Source organism: Leuresthes tenuis, unplaced genomic scaffold (genome assembly GCF_036924035.1).
Source record: "Leuresthes tenuis unplaced genomic scaffold, fLeuTen1.0.hap1 SCAF_11, whole genome shotgun sequence".
In the NCBI taxonomy this organism is placed as follows: domain Eukaryota; kingdom Metazoa; phylum Chordata; class Actinopteri; order Atheriniformes; family Atherinopsidae; genus Leuresthes; species Leuresthes tenuis.
This window is the reverse complement of record NW_027325365.1, coordinates 7,475,033-7,490,225: the sequence shown is the minus strand read 5'-3', so window position 1 is coordinate 7,490,225 and position 15,193 is coordinate 7,475,033. Positions and strand designations below refer to the sequence as shown.

At 38.7% G+C, this 15,193-nt stretch overlaps 1 protein-coding gene across 5 annotated transcripts in view; it reads right to left on the bottom strand.

Annotated features, from left to right (window-relative positions):
* Nucleotides 1–15,193, bottom strand: part of LOC140317744 (teneurin-3) — a 140,187-nt gene that overhangs the window by 38,879 nt on the left and 86,115 nt on the right. For 3 of the 5 annotated variants that reach the window (XM_072395247.1, XM_072395248.1, XM_072395251.1), the window contains 5 exons: nt 10,318–10,503; nt 5,795–5,815; nt 5,311–5,334; nt 4,094–4,240; nt 1,949–2,165 (listed from right to left, as the gene is read on the bottom strand). In XM_072395247.1, the coding sequence (XP_072251348.1) occupies nt 1,949–2,165; nt 4,094–4,240; nt 5,311–5,334; nt 5,795–5,815; nt 10,318–10,503 (595 nt within the window). The remainder of the gene's footprint in view (nt 1–1,948; nt 2,166–4,093; nt 4,241–5,310; nt 5,335–5,794; nt 5,816–10,317; nt 10,504–15,193) is intronic. The other 2 variants (XM_072395249.1, XM_072395250.1) reach the window with 1 other exon arrangement.

Below are 15,193 nucleotides of genomic sequence, written 5' to 3'. Positions count from 1 at the left end.
TGAAACCAGACCGCAAAGCAATCTGCTCCCTTTCTCTTGGCTTACACAATAGCTTCTTGAAATAAAAGAGGGAGGGGAATGACCTCTAAGTATTTCCAATTTCCGTACCGTTCCACATCAGACACTCTGCGACTAGGTATAACCGTCACCACTGCTGTTGGAATGCTTCCTTTTGTGCCATTGTTGCAGTGTTTCAGAGAATTTTTATTAAGCATATTCTGCAAAGGCTGCTGATAAATTATTCACCTTATAACTTAAAATTATTGTTAAAAAAGAATAATCCCACAAACAAGCTCTAGTACTACCGAATTCTCCTTCATTGTGTGAGTATTTTAAAGTATTCATCCATGCAGTACAGACTTTATGCTTGTGTGATAAAGCAAAAAAAAGGAAATTAATCTGTCAATTTAGTGACATGTATGTTTGCAGAGCAACTAAAATGAGTTTTTTAACTATAAAACTAACTTTTACGAGAAAATAATATGGCAAATAATTTTTTTTTAGCAAAAGAGCTAATGCCACAGCCAGACATGAAATCGACAGTAAGCTGAAGACAATGAGGACGAGGATTACCGAGAACCCAGCTGGGGGGGATTGCCTCATTCTATATTTTCAGTAAAGCATGCTATTTACATAAGGATTACTTTAAACTATTGGAGAAAATATTCCCAGAGCCTTCAGCACACACTTAGCAATCATTTTTCTCTCCACCAGACTTTCAAAAAACATGCGATTCTGAACAAAAGCACTGAGGTCTTGGTGACCGTCTAACAGTCTCCTTGGTTTGCCTATTGATGTAGCACAAGTCTTTTAGCCCTTCGCATTGAACTTTTCAATCAATGTTTTTGCCTTGAACAAAAATCCTGGAACTTAAATTTATGCAACCCGCACATAACAAGGTGTCACAGTAAATAAAATGACAGATATAAAGCTAATATTAGGCAACGGGTCCATAAGTGACAAATGTCTGGGGAATACATTAAAACTCTGCTTGTAGCTAGTGTGATTGATATACCTCGAGGCATATACAAAGGGAAATTACCCCATAAACTAATTTGGTGATTAGCACTAAAAAGGGCAAGTAAAGCTGATGGGAATGTTGTTCATTTTTAAGATGTTTTTGCTTTCAAGAGCAAATCGATTATCATTCATCACAGTGGAGGGAAATTATGTCTGCACCAAAAGTGTTTTCAAGAGTGACCAGATAAACAAAACTCCCATACGGCCATGTCAGATAGAGGCTAATAATATTATTGTATAATAATAACACATAAAACGACACCTTATGAGTTGTGAACCAAAGAAAAAAAGCTTGATATCAAAGTGTAAAATGCGTCAAGTTATGTTACATAAAGCAATGAAATATTAACTTGTAATACATTTTCCATGCTGCAATAACGTCGAAAATAAAGCTACCCTTGTTTGATGTTATTTTGTTGGACAAGATGTTTCAAGGATTTAAGACTTCCTAACTCGTATCAGATATATTTTTGTGTAAGTGTTCCTGCCTCAGATGTACAAAGTTCAGCCTGACGGTCGGCCCACTGATAAAAAATATGTATATATTTTTCTAATGAAATATACATGGTTACATGTACTGCACTCTTCCTTTTCCAATTTAAAATGACATCATTGTTATCATGGTGTAAGCATAGTAATGCTCATGTTTTTACAGTCATAAGGACCTTTTTTTTAAACAAGGTACATGCTCATTCTTGAGTTACTTGTCACTTGGACAACAAAATAAATAAAAAACTGCTTGTGTCAGCCAAACTCGTGTAAACAAACTTGTCACTTTGACTTTAAAGACAAACAAATGTGAGACTCTTGGATGTTTTTGGAGTGGCTACATAAACACAGGTGCATCCCTCAACTGGTAATGAGACAGCAAACAGCTTTCGCGATCCAAATAATTAAGGAGTTGTCAGTAGTGCATTAAGCTGCTTACCTGCCATTGAAAGGGTTATCCCCGGGTATCACATGACTGCCACTGGGACCGATCAGAAAACTAACACGGTCATAAAAGCTCTTAGATGAGGGCTGGGCAGCTGCATTCTGGCCTTGGCCAGCGACTGCTATGGGGTCAGTGGAGCCACGACAGTAGGTCTGACCCTGGCAGGAGATTTGAGAGCAGCAGTCTGGATCCATGCAGTCGATGAGCCCATCTGGTAAACAGAGAGGGAGACAGGCAAGACAGGGGAGAAAAGCTTTGTTGACCTGGATACTTTAGGGTTTGACAATGGAAACATGAACACCTCCATTACTACGCTGAGCTTTGGTAAACTTTGATGACTTCTAACTTGAGCTCATTAAAGCAAGAGACAGACACAAAGTAAATATTGCAAAGTACCTCAAACATTCCGGGCCAAGTCACCAAATCATAAAAGTATATATGTAAAAAAAAACAATGCAAACACTTGATCCCACGCTGCGTTCCTTTACAAGTTCCATTGAACATGCAACTCTGCCACAAGTCCTCCCAGTAATGACTATGCTAAGTACCATAGCACACCTCCTGTCACCTATTTTCTAATCAAAATGGTAAATCCATCTAAAGAGAAGAATTTCAATGTGACATCAAAATGCTGACCACAGAGGTGGAGGCCAGAAAAGAAAGGTACTATTTGGTTGTTTATCCCTTGGATCAGTAGCAAACGGAAAATACTGAAGTGTCATCATCACAGTTAATGCAGCCGGCTCAAAGAGGTGCACTGATGCCTGCATTTAATTTTAAAGAAAGGGAAAATAAAAAAAAAGTCGCCTGGCATTTACAAGGATGTAAAGAAAAAGGTGATTGTGCAGAGTGCAGCTGACTCAGGTTCGTGTGCAGAGCTGATGGCACAAGAGAGGGTGGCTGCTATTTTACAAGTTAAAAAATTCTAATTTCAGCACAGTATGCAGGCTGGATACAGTAACACAATGTAATGATAATTCTTGTCATAGGTTACAAAGTGGAAAGTAGGGAGTAAGGTACCAGGGAGATGTCACCATGCCATCCAAGTCAAGATGACTCAGTTGAGGAAAGGGGGGCAATAGAGTGTGTACAGCATCTCCTGCCGTGTCCCGAGCCCTGACTGTGGAGAACTAGTAATCTGATTGGGGTCTCAAAATGCTGGAGTCCAAGAACCAAATTATTAACACTAGCCTATGAAAGACATTTGCAGCGAGTTCTAGAGGAATGATGTACTTAGAAACATAAGTTGCTCATAAAAGTAACTGGTTAAAAATGCATGCCATCCTTTTTTTTTTTTTATTTCCTTATATTTCTTTGTACCACATCCAAATGATGTTGTATGGCAGCTGCATTTATCTGAAAGTTGCTTTCAGTGGACAGATGGATTGGTGTGCCTCCTGCACCTCAACAAGTGTGCAGCCCCACACATAATATGACATATATGAGCAGGTTTTCAGCAGGTTTTCAATGTGCTCAGTATGAAATAATTGCCTCCTGCAGGGGTATCTGTAATCTGGAGATGATGACGAAAGGTAGATTTTGACTTTCTGATATTAAACTAAATCCTTATTGATTATCAAACTAAATCTGTGAACGTGATTATGACTTTTCATAGACATAACACAGAATATGGAGTGGAAATGTTGTTTTGACTACTTCTGTGAAGAGATAGTGCTTTATAATTTTGTAATAGCTGGTAGGACCTCAGCAAGAGCTTGCACAACGGGCCGCACCTTTTCACTCAAGATTAATTTTAATATGCACTGAACTGTGAGAGGAAACTGGCATACGTGACCTTTTTGTACGTGCACAATGTTTATACATGAGGCCCCTGGGCATGTTGATCAGGCCAGTGAGCAGGTCATTAGAAATCCAGCTTTGGAAATATTACTATATCATCTCAACTTCTCTTTCTAACTGATCAACTATATATTTTAAAGCATGTCGTTTCACAATCTGCTACATTTGCATATTCTTTCCACTGATGTTTTATGTATGATCAATTTGTTTTGTTTGTTTGCACTGTCACGGAGGAACCACATCAAAGGCAATTTCCTGTCTGGCGCAATTAAAGTTCCACACAAGTTCTTTTTTTAAAAGCTGTAAGACAATTTGGACAAAGCTTTTACTTCTTCCTACCTCCCTCGTTATCCTTGCCATCAGAGCAGAGCGTTTCGGTAGCGACATCACAACCGAGCCCTCTCCATCCCGACTGGCAGATGCAGTGCCAGACGTTCTGATCCAGGACGCACCTCCCATTGTTGTTGCACAGCCCAGGGCAGCCGTCTGTCAACACATCATGCACGGGTCAAAAACAGCCAAGCCAATAAGAGCTCAGGAGGAGAATGTAAAGAAAGAGGTAGAAGGCAAGAGCAAATGGGGGCATAGAGAGTGGAAAGGGGCTGAGGAGAAACAAACATACAGAACGATACACCTCTGACAGGACTTGGGATGGGGGGAGGTTGTGAGGGGTTACAGTCGTTTCACATGAGTTTTAGGAGCATGTGCAACTATTGTGAGAAGTGAAATGTGCGGGGAGAAACCAGGGTGAAGCCTGTTAAGCAGTTTACCTATTGTTAATAAACAAATGAGAGAGATATTGCAAATGACAGCTATGGTACATTCGTATCAAAGTTTTGCACTTTTTTGGGGTTTAATATCAAAGTTTCAATGGGGGTTTTAATGACTTTTATTATGATTTTACAAATCTACGGTGTGATTTTTATATCTACTGCTGTCCTTGTGAGAAATCCACAGCAAATTTTCTGATTTAAATAAGAATTTCAAGAATACTCTTTGTTCAAAGCTGCACAAATCACATTTACAAAGCTGAAAAACCCCTCACTCGGAAGTTCATTGGTTTGTGCCTGAAAATAATCAAAGCAGGAATGGCCCACTGCAGATGTTAGAAACACTCATGTGAAGTAACGGCAACATCAAAGGGAAAAGGAAGTATATATGTAAATAGGGGGAGAGGGAGTAGAAGAGGAAGGATCAAGAGGCTCCACATTTACAGAAAACAGTGCACTTGCTGCCAGATAGCATTCCTTCTAATGGAGGGTGAAGACAGGGAGCCGAAACATGACTAAACCACACCAGTTTGGGGCGTTTAATCTGGCAGACACAGGGAGTTACGACAGTGGGGGGTGGAGAAAAGAACCGTGGAGTCTGGTGTGAGACTGGTTAAGACGGACAGGAGATGAGGGGACATATCTGGGGGGGAGCAGGATCACAGCAGAAACATTATGATCGACTCGGACATAAAACAGGTGTATATACGCCGTGCTAGGAGAGACAGAGAGCAGGGAGGGATTGTTCGTGACAATCTCCCTTGTGAGGGTAGTGGTTCAATTTACCTTTATATCCTATCTTGACTGCTCCTATTACACAACCGAGGAAAAGGAAACATTTGGAAAAGAAAATTACTTATCTCTGTGGTGGCAGTGTGCTAAGACTGGCAAACACATTTACTTAGTGTAACTTGCAGAAAGTGGAAACGGTGTCTGGAACACAGCTGCCTGCATATGTGTTTTAAATATATCCAGAAAAGAAGATTTGCAGATTGTTTTCCCTGATAATATTGTCTTCACCACCTGTTAACTTCCTTTTAACCTCACATCTGTGTGTGTAAATCACAGTATTTATGATGATTGAGCTGAATAGTTAATACTAAGCATGAGTGATAGGATATAACTAATATCACTGAAAGAAAGGGAAGCTGCAAACCCACCCATTTAAAAAAAAAAAAAAACATAGTTCACTTTTTTTAAGCAAAATAAGGGTGTCCATCTAGCTTGAAGAAAACATTTTTTCATGCAAAGAGAAGTGTTTTTTTTTTACCTGAGACTCTGGAATCCAGGGCTACACATGTAAGCCAAGAGGGGGTTGGAAAGAGACAGAGAAGCAGGCAGACAGGCATACAGACAAAGAATAGAAAAGAGAATGAATATAAGTAGGAGTTAGGCAAAGGAATACAAATAGAAAGAAGCAAGAAAATCTATTTGAGAGAAGAAGACAAAAGAGGGAATCTGCATACTTGTAGGAGCTGCTTCATAGTTTATCTGCAGTAAAGGCATAAATCCAGTATTTGACAAACTTAGTGTAGCTGATAATTAAAGTATTGAGTGACAAATCAAAATTATAGATGTCTCCACAGTAAAAATCACATTTTATTTCTGTAACAGCACTTTGGATAGTGATTATGTTTCTGTCTATAGAAGAAACATAAATCAATTCGGTAACTTGTGCTCTGTAAAATATTCATTGTTAACACTCCCCATCTGCTTTGCTTTGCCAAAACAAGAGAGGCTTACACGCACAAATAAAGAACACACTGTTTTCTTGATATCTTAGTGTTGTAGCACTCTTTGTTTTCAGACCATACGAGTCGGTTTCATCTGGGTTTGCATCAAACATTTCACTGTCTGCTTGTCAGCATGTATACAGGCTCAGGCTCATTCTAATATGAATGCATCATGAAGCAGAATATTGTGTTTCTGATTTTGCTTTTTTACTTTTGTCATTTCTACTTCAGTGATCATAACAGCAGCATGCCAATGACCCAGCAGTGCACTAAGACAAATCCAAAACACCTTAGCAGTAAACTGCAGTGCTGAGAAAGCACTGACAATAGTGTAAGCCTTGCATACAAAACAGGATCTAGATGCTTTTGACAAAAGAATGACCACGGAAGTGTTCCATTCAAGCTTTGACCATGTAATGTGATTAAAAGGCGTTTTGTGCGAATGGCAGTTATTCAAGATTTGAAAGACAAAATAAGCTCCCGGTTCCTTAAGAAAAGGTAGTGCACAGCCTATTCATAGCCACTGCATCTAAAGCATGGAGTTGCTTTCCTGATGAGAACTGTGAACAGAAGGAAAGAAAGAGAAAAATGGATGACGTGCAGGCGGCCAGGAGGAGGGAAAGATTAATAAGATCAGGAATTTGACCCCTCCAACTCCCTCACTGCAATCTCCTCTCCCCTCAGAGATGGATTTGGGCTACAGACAGGGGATTGCGTATGAGAGAACTTGTAAATACATAATTAGGGTTCAAGAGTTTTGAAGTGCCAGATTTTTTTTCCGCAGGGAATGTGTCGTCATTGAGAGGTTGGAACGACACTTGGGAGAATGGTGTTTGACGCAGCGTGTCAAGGTTTAACTACAGGACCTTTGACAGAGGTTAAGGTGTCGAGAAAGTTTGAGTTAAAGGTCAATAGGAAGTGGCATCTCAGAACTCATTATGCTCATTAATACCAGGTGAATCACTGCCATTTCAGGAAAAAAATTATATTCAAAAGAGGCCTACCCGTGGCTCTTTGGCTCCCTTAATACCTGCCCTTGACACACTAATACAGAAGCATCATTTCAGCAGTCTAAAAGGTGGAATTTCTAAATCGTTTATGTAAATTGTAAAATTAATGTGCATTTCTTTTCCCCAAAAAGTATGCACTGAAAAGATCAAAGAAAAGTGACGAATAGCAGAACAACATCAACGATTAGACACGGTTTCTTTTTTCTTTTCACTTTCATACTGATTGAAAGGCAAAATTGAAATTGAAAGGCAGATTTACTTGGACTTTGTATCTGCAAACTCTGTTTTTTTTGGAAAAAAAATAAAAATACACTGTTGGTATTTACACTCCATGGCCAAGAACGTCACCACCTGCAAACAAGTAGGAGCTTCCCATTGGAAAAGGGCTGCAGAGATTATTACGTTCAGCTGGCACTAAATAACTGTTTCTTCAGTAGTGAGTATTACTGAAACAACCATGTTGGAAGACACATCCTCTGGTCATGAAAAAGATATTTCAGAAGTTTAAAAATATTGCATAAAGCAAACAAAACAACTAAGAAAATATGTCAATAAATCACTAAAACCTGGAGGGATAGTGGCGAGTTTGAGGAAGAAATGTGGTTGGAAGAAAACCTTGAATGATCAACAGTAGAACTCACTAATAAGAAAAAAAGAGCATCTCGTTGTTCATAATTTGCTAGGGAGCATAAAGATTAGACTCTGGACCAATGGAAAAAAGGTTATATAGTCTGATGAGTCAGATTTATCCAACTGTACAAGCCTTTGAGGGCAGCGTTATGATCTGATGTTGCTTCAGTTGGTCAGGTCCAGGTTCAGCAGTTATGTGCCCAAAAAAGGAGGTAATCTGACTGCCTCAATATACAGGTGATCAAGCTCTTCATTTAAGGATTTCTTCCTGCCCTGACAGCATGGAAGTATTCCAAGATCCATCAGGCTGAAACTGTGAACGAGTGGTTCAGGGAGCACGAGACATCATTTTCTTACATGGCCTGGCCACAACTGAGTCCAGACTTTAACCCCACAGAGAATCTTTGGAATGATGCAGAGGGGACATCAATAGAACATCTTAAACAAATAAAAGATCTTGCTGAAAAAAATCAACTCTGCATAGAAATTAACTATGTCACATTGCAGAGCTTATGTGGGACACAATCAAAGTGAAATGAGGAAATTAGAAAATATTAGTGTGTGTGACTCCTGTTGGCCAGGACGTTTACTACTAAACTGCAGTGGTGCGTGAGCAACTGAAAGAGGAGGGCACCGTGATCTGTGGTCCTGTTGCTTACGTATTTATGAGAGTTTTCCTTTCAGTGTGCAAATTTCAGGGAGGGGATTATTTAAATGAATCAAGCCAAGTGATTTAATATGCATAATTCACCGCTGACTGTGCCATTGTTTACCACTGAAGTTTTGAGCTTGATAGTTGCTGTGCAGATGATGCAAAAGTGGAAGCTGGCTGTTAAGTGAGTCCAATTTTTCCTTATTATTGTTAATTGAAACTTTATTCAATGACTCTTCCCCACTTGTGTATGCCATATGATTCTGAAGAATGAAAAATAGATGAATAGAAAATAAATAAAAACAATAACACATTCCTTTTTAAATCAGAGTGGTTCATGCTTATAGCTACAGGAAACCAGCTACAGCTGTATCCTACAGGCTCCTGGTTATCAGCAAGTCTGTTTGTTTGAGACTGCTCTATTTTGCACTGCTCCTGGTAGACTGCTTTGTTCATTATCAGTTAGCTGCACCTGCAATGAAAAAACTTAAATTTAAGTAAAGTGAAATATCTGAAATCAAGGCATCATTTCCTTTTTTTTGTCTACTTCTGCTTTTCAGGACGTTTTTATGTGAGTGCATTTCACCTGCAGCAATCTCTTTGGTCCTTGCCAAAATGCTTGATGCACATGGTCCTTGATAAAGCACTTTGACGGGCTCCAAGCTTGAAATGAGAAATTCCAAAACGATGAAGCTTTTTTGATGAACCCTGACAGGTACAAAACTGAAAAACATTCCTAATATATTCCTCGTATCAGGGTAAAGATATTTGTATTTAGTCTGGGCACTTGAGCCTCTATGGCTAGAAAATCTTACCCGTTTGAAAAACCCTGGTAAATTCCTTTTCCTTGTTCTGTTGGCAGATATTCTGGAAGTGTTATATATGCAGAGCCCATCTGCAAATCGGTGCTGTTTCTGATTTACAGCGCATGCTAATTTGCCCCGTTTAGTAAATCCGTCTCATAAATTAATGTTTTTGTTTACTTTCTCCCTTGATAAAACTGAAACATAGTTTGGAGTGACATCCAGTACATTCACACTGCTACAATATACACTGCAGTTAGATGACAAACTTGGTCGCTCAATAAAATATTTCCAGAGGGGACAACAGTCAAAAAAGCACCCAAAGCTTCTGACACTACAAACAATGTAATGTACACATACTCAGTATAAGAAGAAGAAGAAAATGAATAGCATGTGGTGATTTATTGCATCTGGTTGACGTGAAGCTATTTTAGAAATAATTCACATCATTTGACAGTTTATAAAATGCAGCACATTGCATAACCTGATCCCAGTGTGTGACTGGGTTATATTATGTTAGAGAGCAAACACTTATTCTAGTGGAGCAGAAAGCAAAGCATTTTACAGTGAGATTTAATGGAGTAATCTGAGAAAGAATGTATAAGTAGAAATATCCAAATTTTACATAACTATATGAGTAAATGTTTTCAACCAGTGGGAAAGGCTGACCACATCTCGGAAGCAGTGGAAGTTCTGTGCTCTGAAACTTATTAGCAAGAAACAAGAAAAGTTCATCTCTGTGCACTGAAAATATCACAACTATCATGACTAGTTTGTCATAGTTTTTAAGGGAGTGTAGGCAGCACCAGAAGTATATCATGATGTGATGGCTGGAACCCTCTCTGACATTCACACTCCAACATTGCCCTTTTAAGCCTGCCAATAAATGAATGTTGCTCTGTAGTTTGTGCCCCTCTGTGAAGCCTATGTAGGTGTGCAGCACTGTATGTGTCACTGTGGCTCACCGATGGTGCAGTGTTCACCCGTCCAGCCCTGGTGGCAGTCACACTTGCCCTCTCGGCAGACTCCGTGGTCGATGCAGCGTGGGTGACAGTCCCTCTGCCCACATTCTGGTCCTGTCCAGCCTTCCTCGCAGTGACACACACCGCCGATGCAAGAGCCGTGGGGACCACAGTCCACCGCACACACCTCTGTCGCAAAAAAACAGAGAACCGTTGAGACACGTAGCTTCTGTTCTGTGAAAAGCTTTTTTTCCCCCTTTTCCCCTTCTGCAATGATGTATTTTTGTATTCTCTATGCATGCATCTGCCAGCACAGAAAAACGCTCTGATGTTTTCTGAGAAGTGTTCGCTCTCATGGTTAAAGTGGGCCAATAAGTTTAACTGTAAACAAGACTTGTTTTCACTACTTCACCTAAAAACTCTGCTAAATTAAATTCTGACTTTGTAACTGCAATGTCTGATAGCATTTAGAATGACTTAAATTACTGTTGTTTGTTCATGTTTAAGATGCAATGTTTTACAAGGAAAATGTCAGGTCTTTACAGTTCATAGATCTCAATGGATTGGTTTTGTGCGCACTGCTTAATTTCCAAATGAGTGTAGAGTGCAATACAAAGCTGACACATCAAATGTCCTTTTGCCTATAGAAGCCCATTTTCCTGCCACTTAGCAGTAATGCACAATGGTACCTAACTTTTCCTTTAAAGAGTACAATATTAATCTTGATACTGTTGTTACTTTTATGGGTTCAGCTGATAATAAAGTTACTTCAATTCTCAGACTTTTACAAGACTGTTTCGCACAATACAACTTCTTTAACTTGCACTGAAATCAACTGAAATGTGCCAAACTATGCACACAGGCGACACACACAGAACATTCAAAAGCATCATAGTCTGTATTTATTATGGCAGTAAGATACGATCTGACTCAGCTTACATCTTTTGTAACTAAAATTTCTTCAGCAACAAATTCCAGCAGGCTTAAATTATCTTATCAACAAACTACTGTAATCATATAATCGATTTAAAAGCCCCATTTTTTGCCATCTGAAAAAACATCGGTGTTTATCACATAGATTAAGTATTTGTCTGAATAATTACCCTGGAATAATAGAATAAAGACATTTCAACCCAACACATAAACAAGCAACAGTTCATTACTGTCACTTTTGTTTGTGCAGTTATTTTAACTCATTGTAATCAGAATAGTTTTATAGACTCCATTACTTGATCCTTTTTTAATGGTGCGGTAGCCCTGAAATAAGTCTAAACCTGTCATCACTCAAAAAGCCTGAAAGTGTAAAGAACTGCAATTACTTTGGGCCTGAAAACTTTCAAAATAACCATTTTTACATATCATGAAGCCTCATTTGCATTTAGTCTTGGCAGTCTGAGGCGAGAGTTGTGGATTTAATCGGGTTCTTTATGTCTCAACTTGGAGATACTGGATCAACATGTTTTCTTAAAATATGGAGCATTACAAACAGTAGAGCAGCTGTTATGAATCTGCTCTATATTATCAGAAAATTCAAATGACTGAATTCTGTGTATGTAATCAGTCTGTAACAGGCTAAAGCTAATGCTCAACAAGCTGTGGCTGCTCTTATGGGAGAGAGTGAGTAATGTTGACTTGCAGGAACCAAGAGCTTCAGACAAATCTTTTTCAACAGCGTCACAAAGCTTTCTGATGTGACAAAATCCGTCTTGAGGAAAGCACTTCAAGTATGCCCCCAAATTTTAAGGGGTGAGATGCCCCAGGAAATGTATATATATCCACAGCAGAAAACTTTGGGACTTTTTGAAAACTTGGTATAGCCCTCAGGGTGAAGTAACTAAGATACTGATGTTGACTAAGAAATTAGTCAACATCAGTATCCAGCTCCAAATGTATTAAGTCATGGATAAAGTATCCACCTATTTTTTTTTAATGAATTTTCATTTTTCAAGCCAATCTACCCTTACTTCTTTGCTCGTACTCATCTCCTGTACCGTGGCTTTTTTAACCCTCTGTCTGTTCCAGCCCTCTGAATAGAGTTTTTTCTTCGATTGAGGGACCTTGGATGGTTCTGATTAAGCTGAGCAGACACTGTAGAATATTAAGCGTGCCTCTGGAGGGGAGTCATTCAATTCCAAAGGAATACCTCCTTCCCATGGAATCTATGCAATCAATTTTTCATTAGTGAAAAAGTGTTTATCTGCCTTTAACATGCCCCTGACTCGAGCTGGATTGGGGTTGTGGGCGGTCGATCCATGCTAGGCTCTTGTTAATTAAAGTTTATTTAATTGAAGAAGTACTGCAGCATTAATTACGAAGGAATCCTCCACCCATTTAGATGGGTAAACTCCCCAACTTTTGGACTGCCCCAAGGCCAGCCTCGTCAGTTCCGCTATTGACAAGCCTTTCAAAAGTCTTGCTGCGCAACTGGATTGTGTCTGAAATTTCAAAAGCTCTAAGAGAATAGCAAATGACTTCTCTTTAAAAAAGAAAATAAATTGAGACAAAGGAGAAAAAAGCCCTGTTCACACTAACAATCATTCTATTTTCTTGGGCATCAACCAAACTGGCTGCATGCTGCTTTAAAGGTTCTGCAAAGGGATCTATCATTTCAATCACTATCCAGTCACAATCACTATCCAGCCGTCTTTTGTGCTTTAAATTTCACCTTAAGTTCAGCCAAGAAAAACATAGTTAGCAGCATTTTTATACTAATGGGAACAAACTGAAACTTCTGGTTTTAATTGTTTGACTCAGTATGCGTTCTTCTTGGGGTATAACACACAGGGAATGTGTCTACCCTGAGAGGGAAAACAGTGCATAAATCACTTGAATCTCAGGCACAGATAGCAGATGGGTGGGGCCAGCCTTTGAACTAACATGACATCTACCTGTGTCGAAAGGAAAACCCATGAAACACACCACTGGTGACAAATGAAGAGGCTCCTTTGCAACAGATGGGAACACAAAATTGCCTCTTTTTCTCTACAGAACCAAATGCTGCTACCTAAGATGATTCCACTTTGGGAAAAATGTTTTGAACAAATCTATTTACATTCCAAATCCACACACACACACACACACAAGGAACATATGTTCGGTTACACAAAACTAACACAAAGAGCCAAAGTTTTGTCATTAGCATATGCTGTGTATGTAATCGGCACGTGATACAATTGATGATAACCCAACTTTCAGAGTGTGATCACACTCACACTTTGAGTTATTTAGTCCAAAACGTATTGAAGGGGTTGTATTTTTAATAGTGATCAAACTGTTAGAAAATAAAAAACAAAAAACAGATGTGACAAGAATTTATCTGTCGCTTAATGAAGACTATAAGCGCTAAGCAGCTTTTCAGTCTCATACTGCAGTGAAGAACAGATAATGCATGAACGAAGTACGACTTGTGTCCCAGTCTGTCTTCAGTCATTTTGTTTGTTCTACAAACTTTCCAAGCATGAGTGACTAGTGGCTATCAGATTCAGTCAACATTTGTCTTTTCACAATGCCTTTGGGTTTGTTTCCTTTGACCGGTTCAGATTACTTTCTCACTCCTGCTTGGGGAACAACCGAGACATTGAGGCATTTCGGAGCATTGGTGTGGTGTCAAAAAACCTTTCATATTTTTCTTCTTGTCTGGATAGAGGACTCCCTTTGATTTTTTATCTTTAACTGCTCCAAATGCATTGGGAACACATCCTAATCTTTATGAAAAATGTAATTGTGTTCATCTTTTACTGTAAATGTTGTGCTGTTAAAATAAATAAAACATTTCTCTATGTGATCCTGCAGTTATGCTGATAAAACATAACACTGACAGTAGTTTAACATTGTAAAACTTCAGTTCAGGCCACCATTCATCATCACGGGTGCAGACTCAGAACATGAATCAGTGGGACATCATATATTAATAATTTTGTGTCCCAAATGCTTACCTATAGGAGAAAACTGAAACATAAAAAGATTTATGATTGATTCAGAGATTTATTTCCAAATTGTGGCACATTAATTTCAGAAAATAATTTCTTCTTCATGTGCATTTAATTATATTTCAAAGCCAGAGATGATGAATAACCCCAAATTGTGATATGTTGTTAATCGTTAAAAATGAAACCATACATCACATTCACTTCCCTCATAATTTCTTCTGTTTTTGTGTACCGAAGTTAAACAATTTCCCCTTGACTTTCTTAATGAGACACCCACATGCAGACATACTGATGGCTAATTTCACCTTACAGCCAGTTAGTAAAAGCGTATACGTCTGCCGTTTAGCCACCTGGTGTCTGGCACAGCGAGAGGGGAGTTTGTTTAGAATAAATACAGAGAGATGTTCCAATTACTTGTTAGCATGACTGAAACTTTACCCACACAAACCGTATTAAAAAAAAAAGACATGGCACTGCAGATCTGGCTGCACTGATTACAGACAACATCAGTGCAATAACATCAATAAAAAGGGATGGATGGAAGCAAGACTGCAGAGTTAACTCTGTGAAGTTTAATCAGAATGTAAAAATGGCCAACTTTGTGTCTGCTGTAACAACATCAAAAGAGTTAAAAGACATCAGAACTGCCATATTCAATCAAAATACTAACATTTCATTATGGCTGAAACTCTTGATTAATTAAGTCAACAGAAAAAGTACTCAGCAATTCACACAAGAATGAATAATTTCCTATTTTTCAAATTACAAGGTTAAACATTACCTGCTGTAATTTCAGCTTCTCTGGTTTTTGAAATGCTGCTTTCTTTGAGTGAGCTTGTAAATTAAATTTATTTTTAACATGAAATAAGCAATTTAAGGTGTGTTGAATCTTGAGTGTTTCCCAATTTCCACATATTTATTTCACTGGGCAAACTATTAATGGGGAAAGA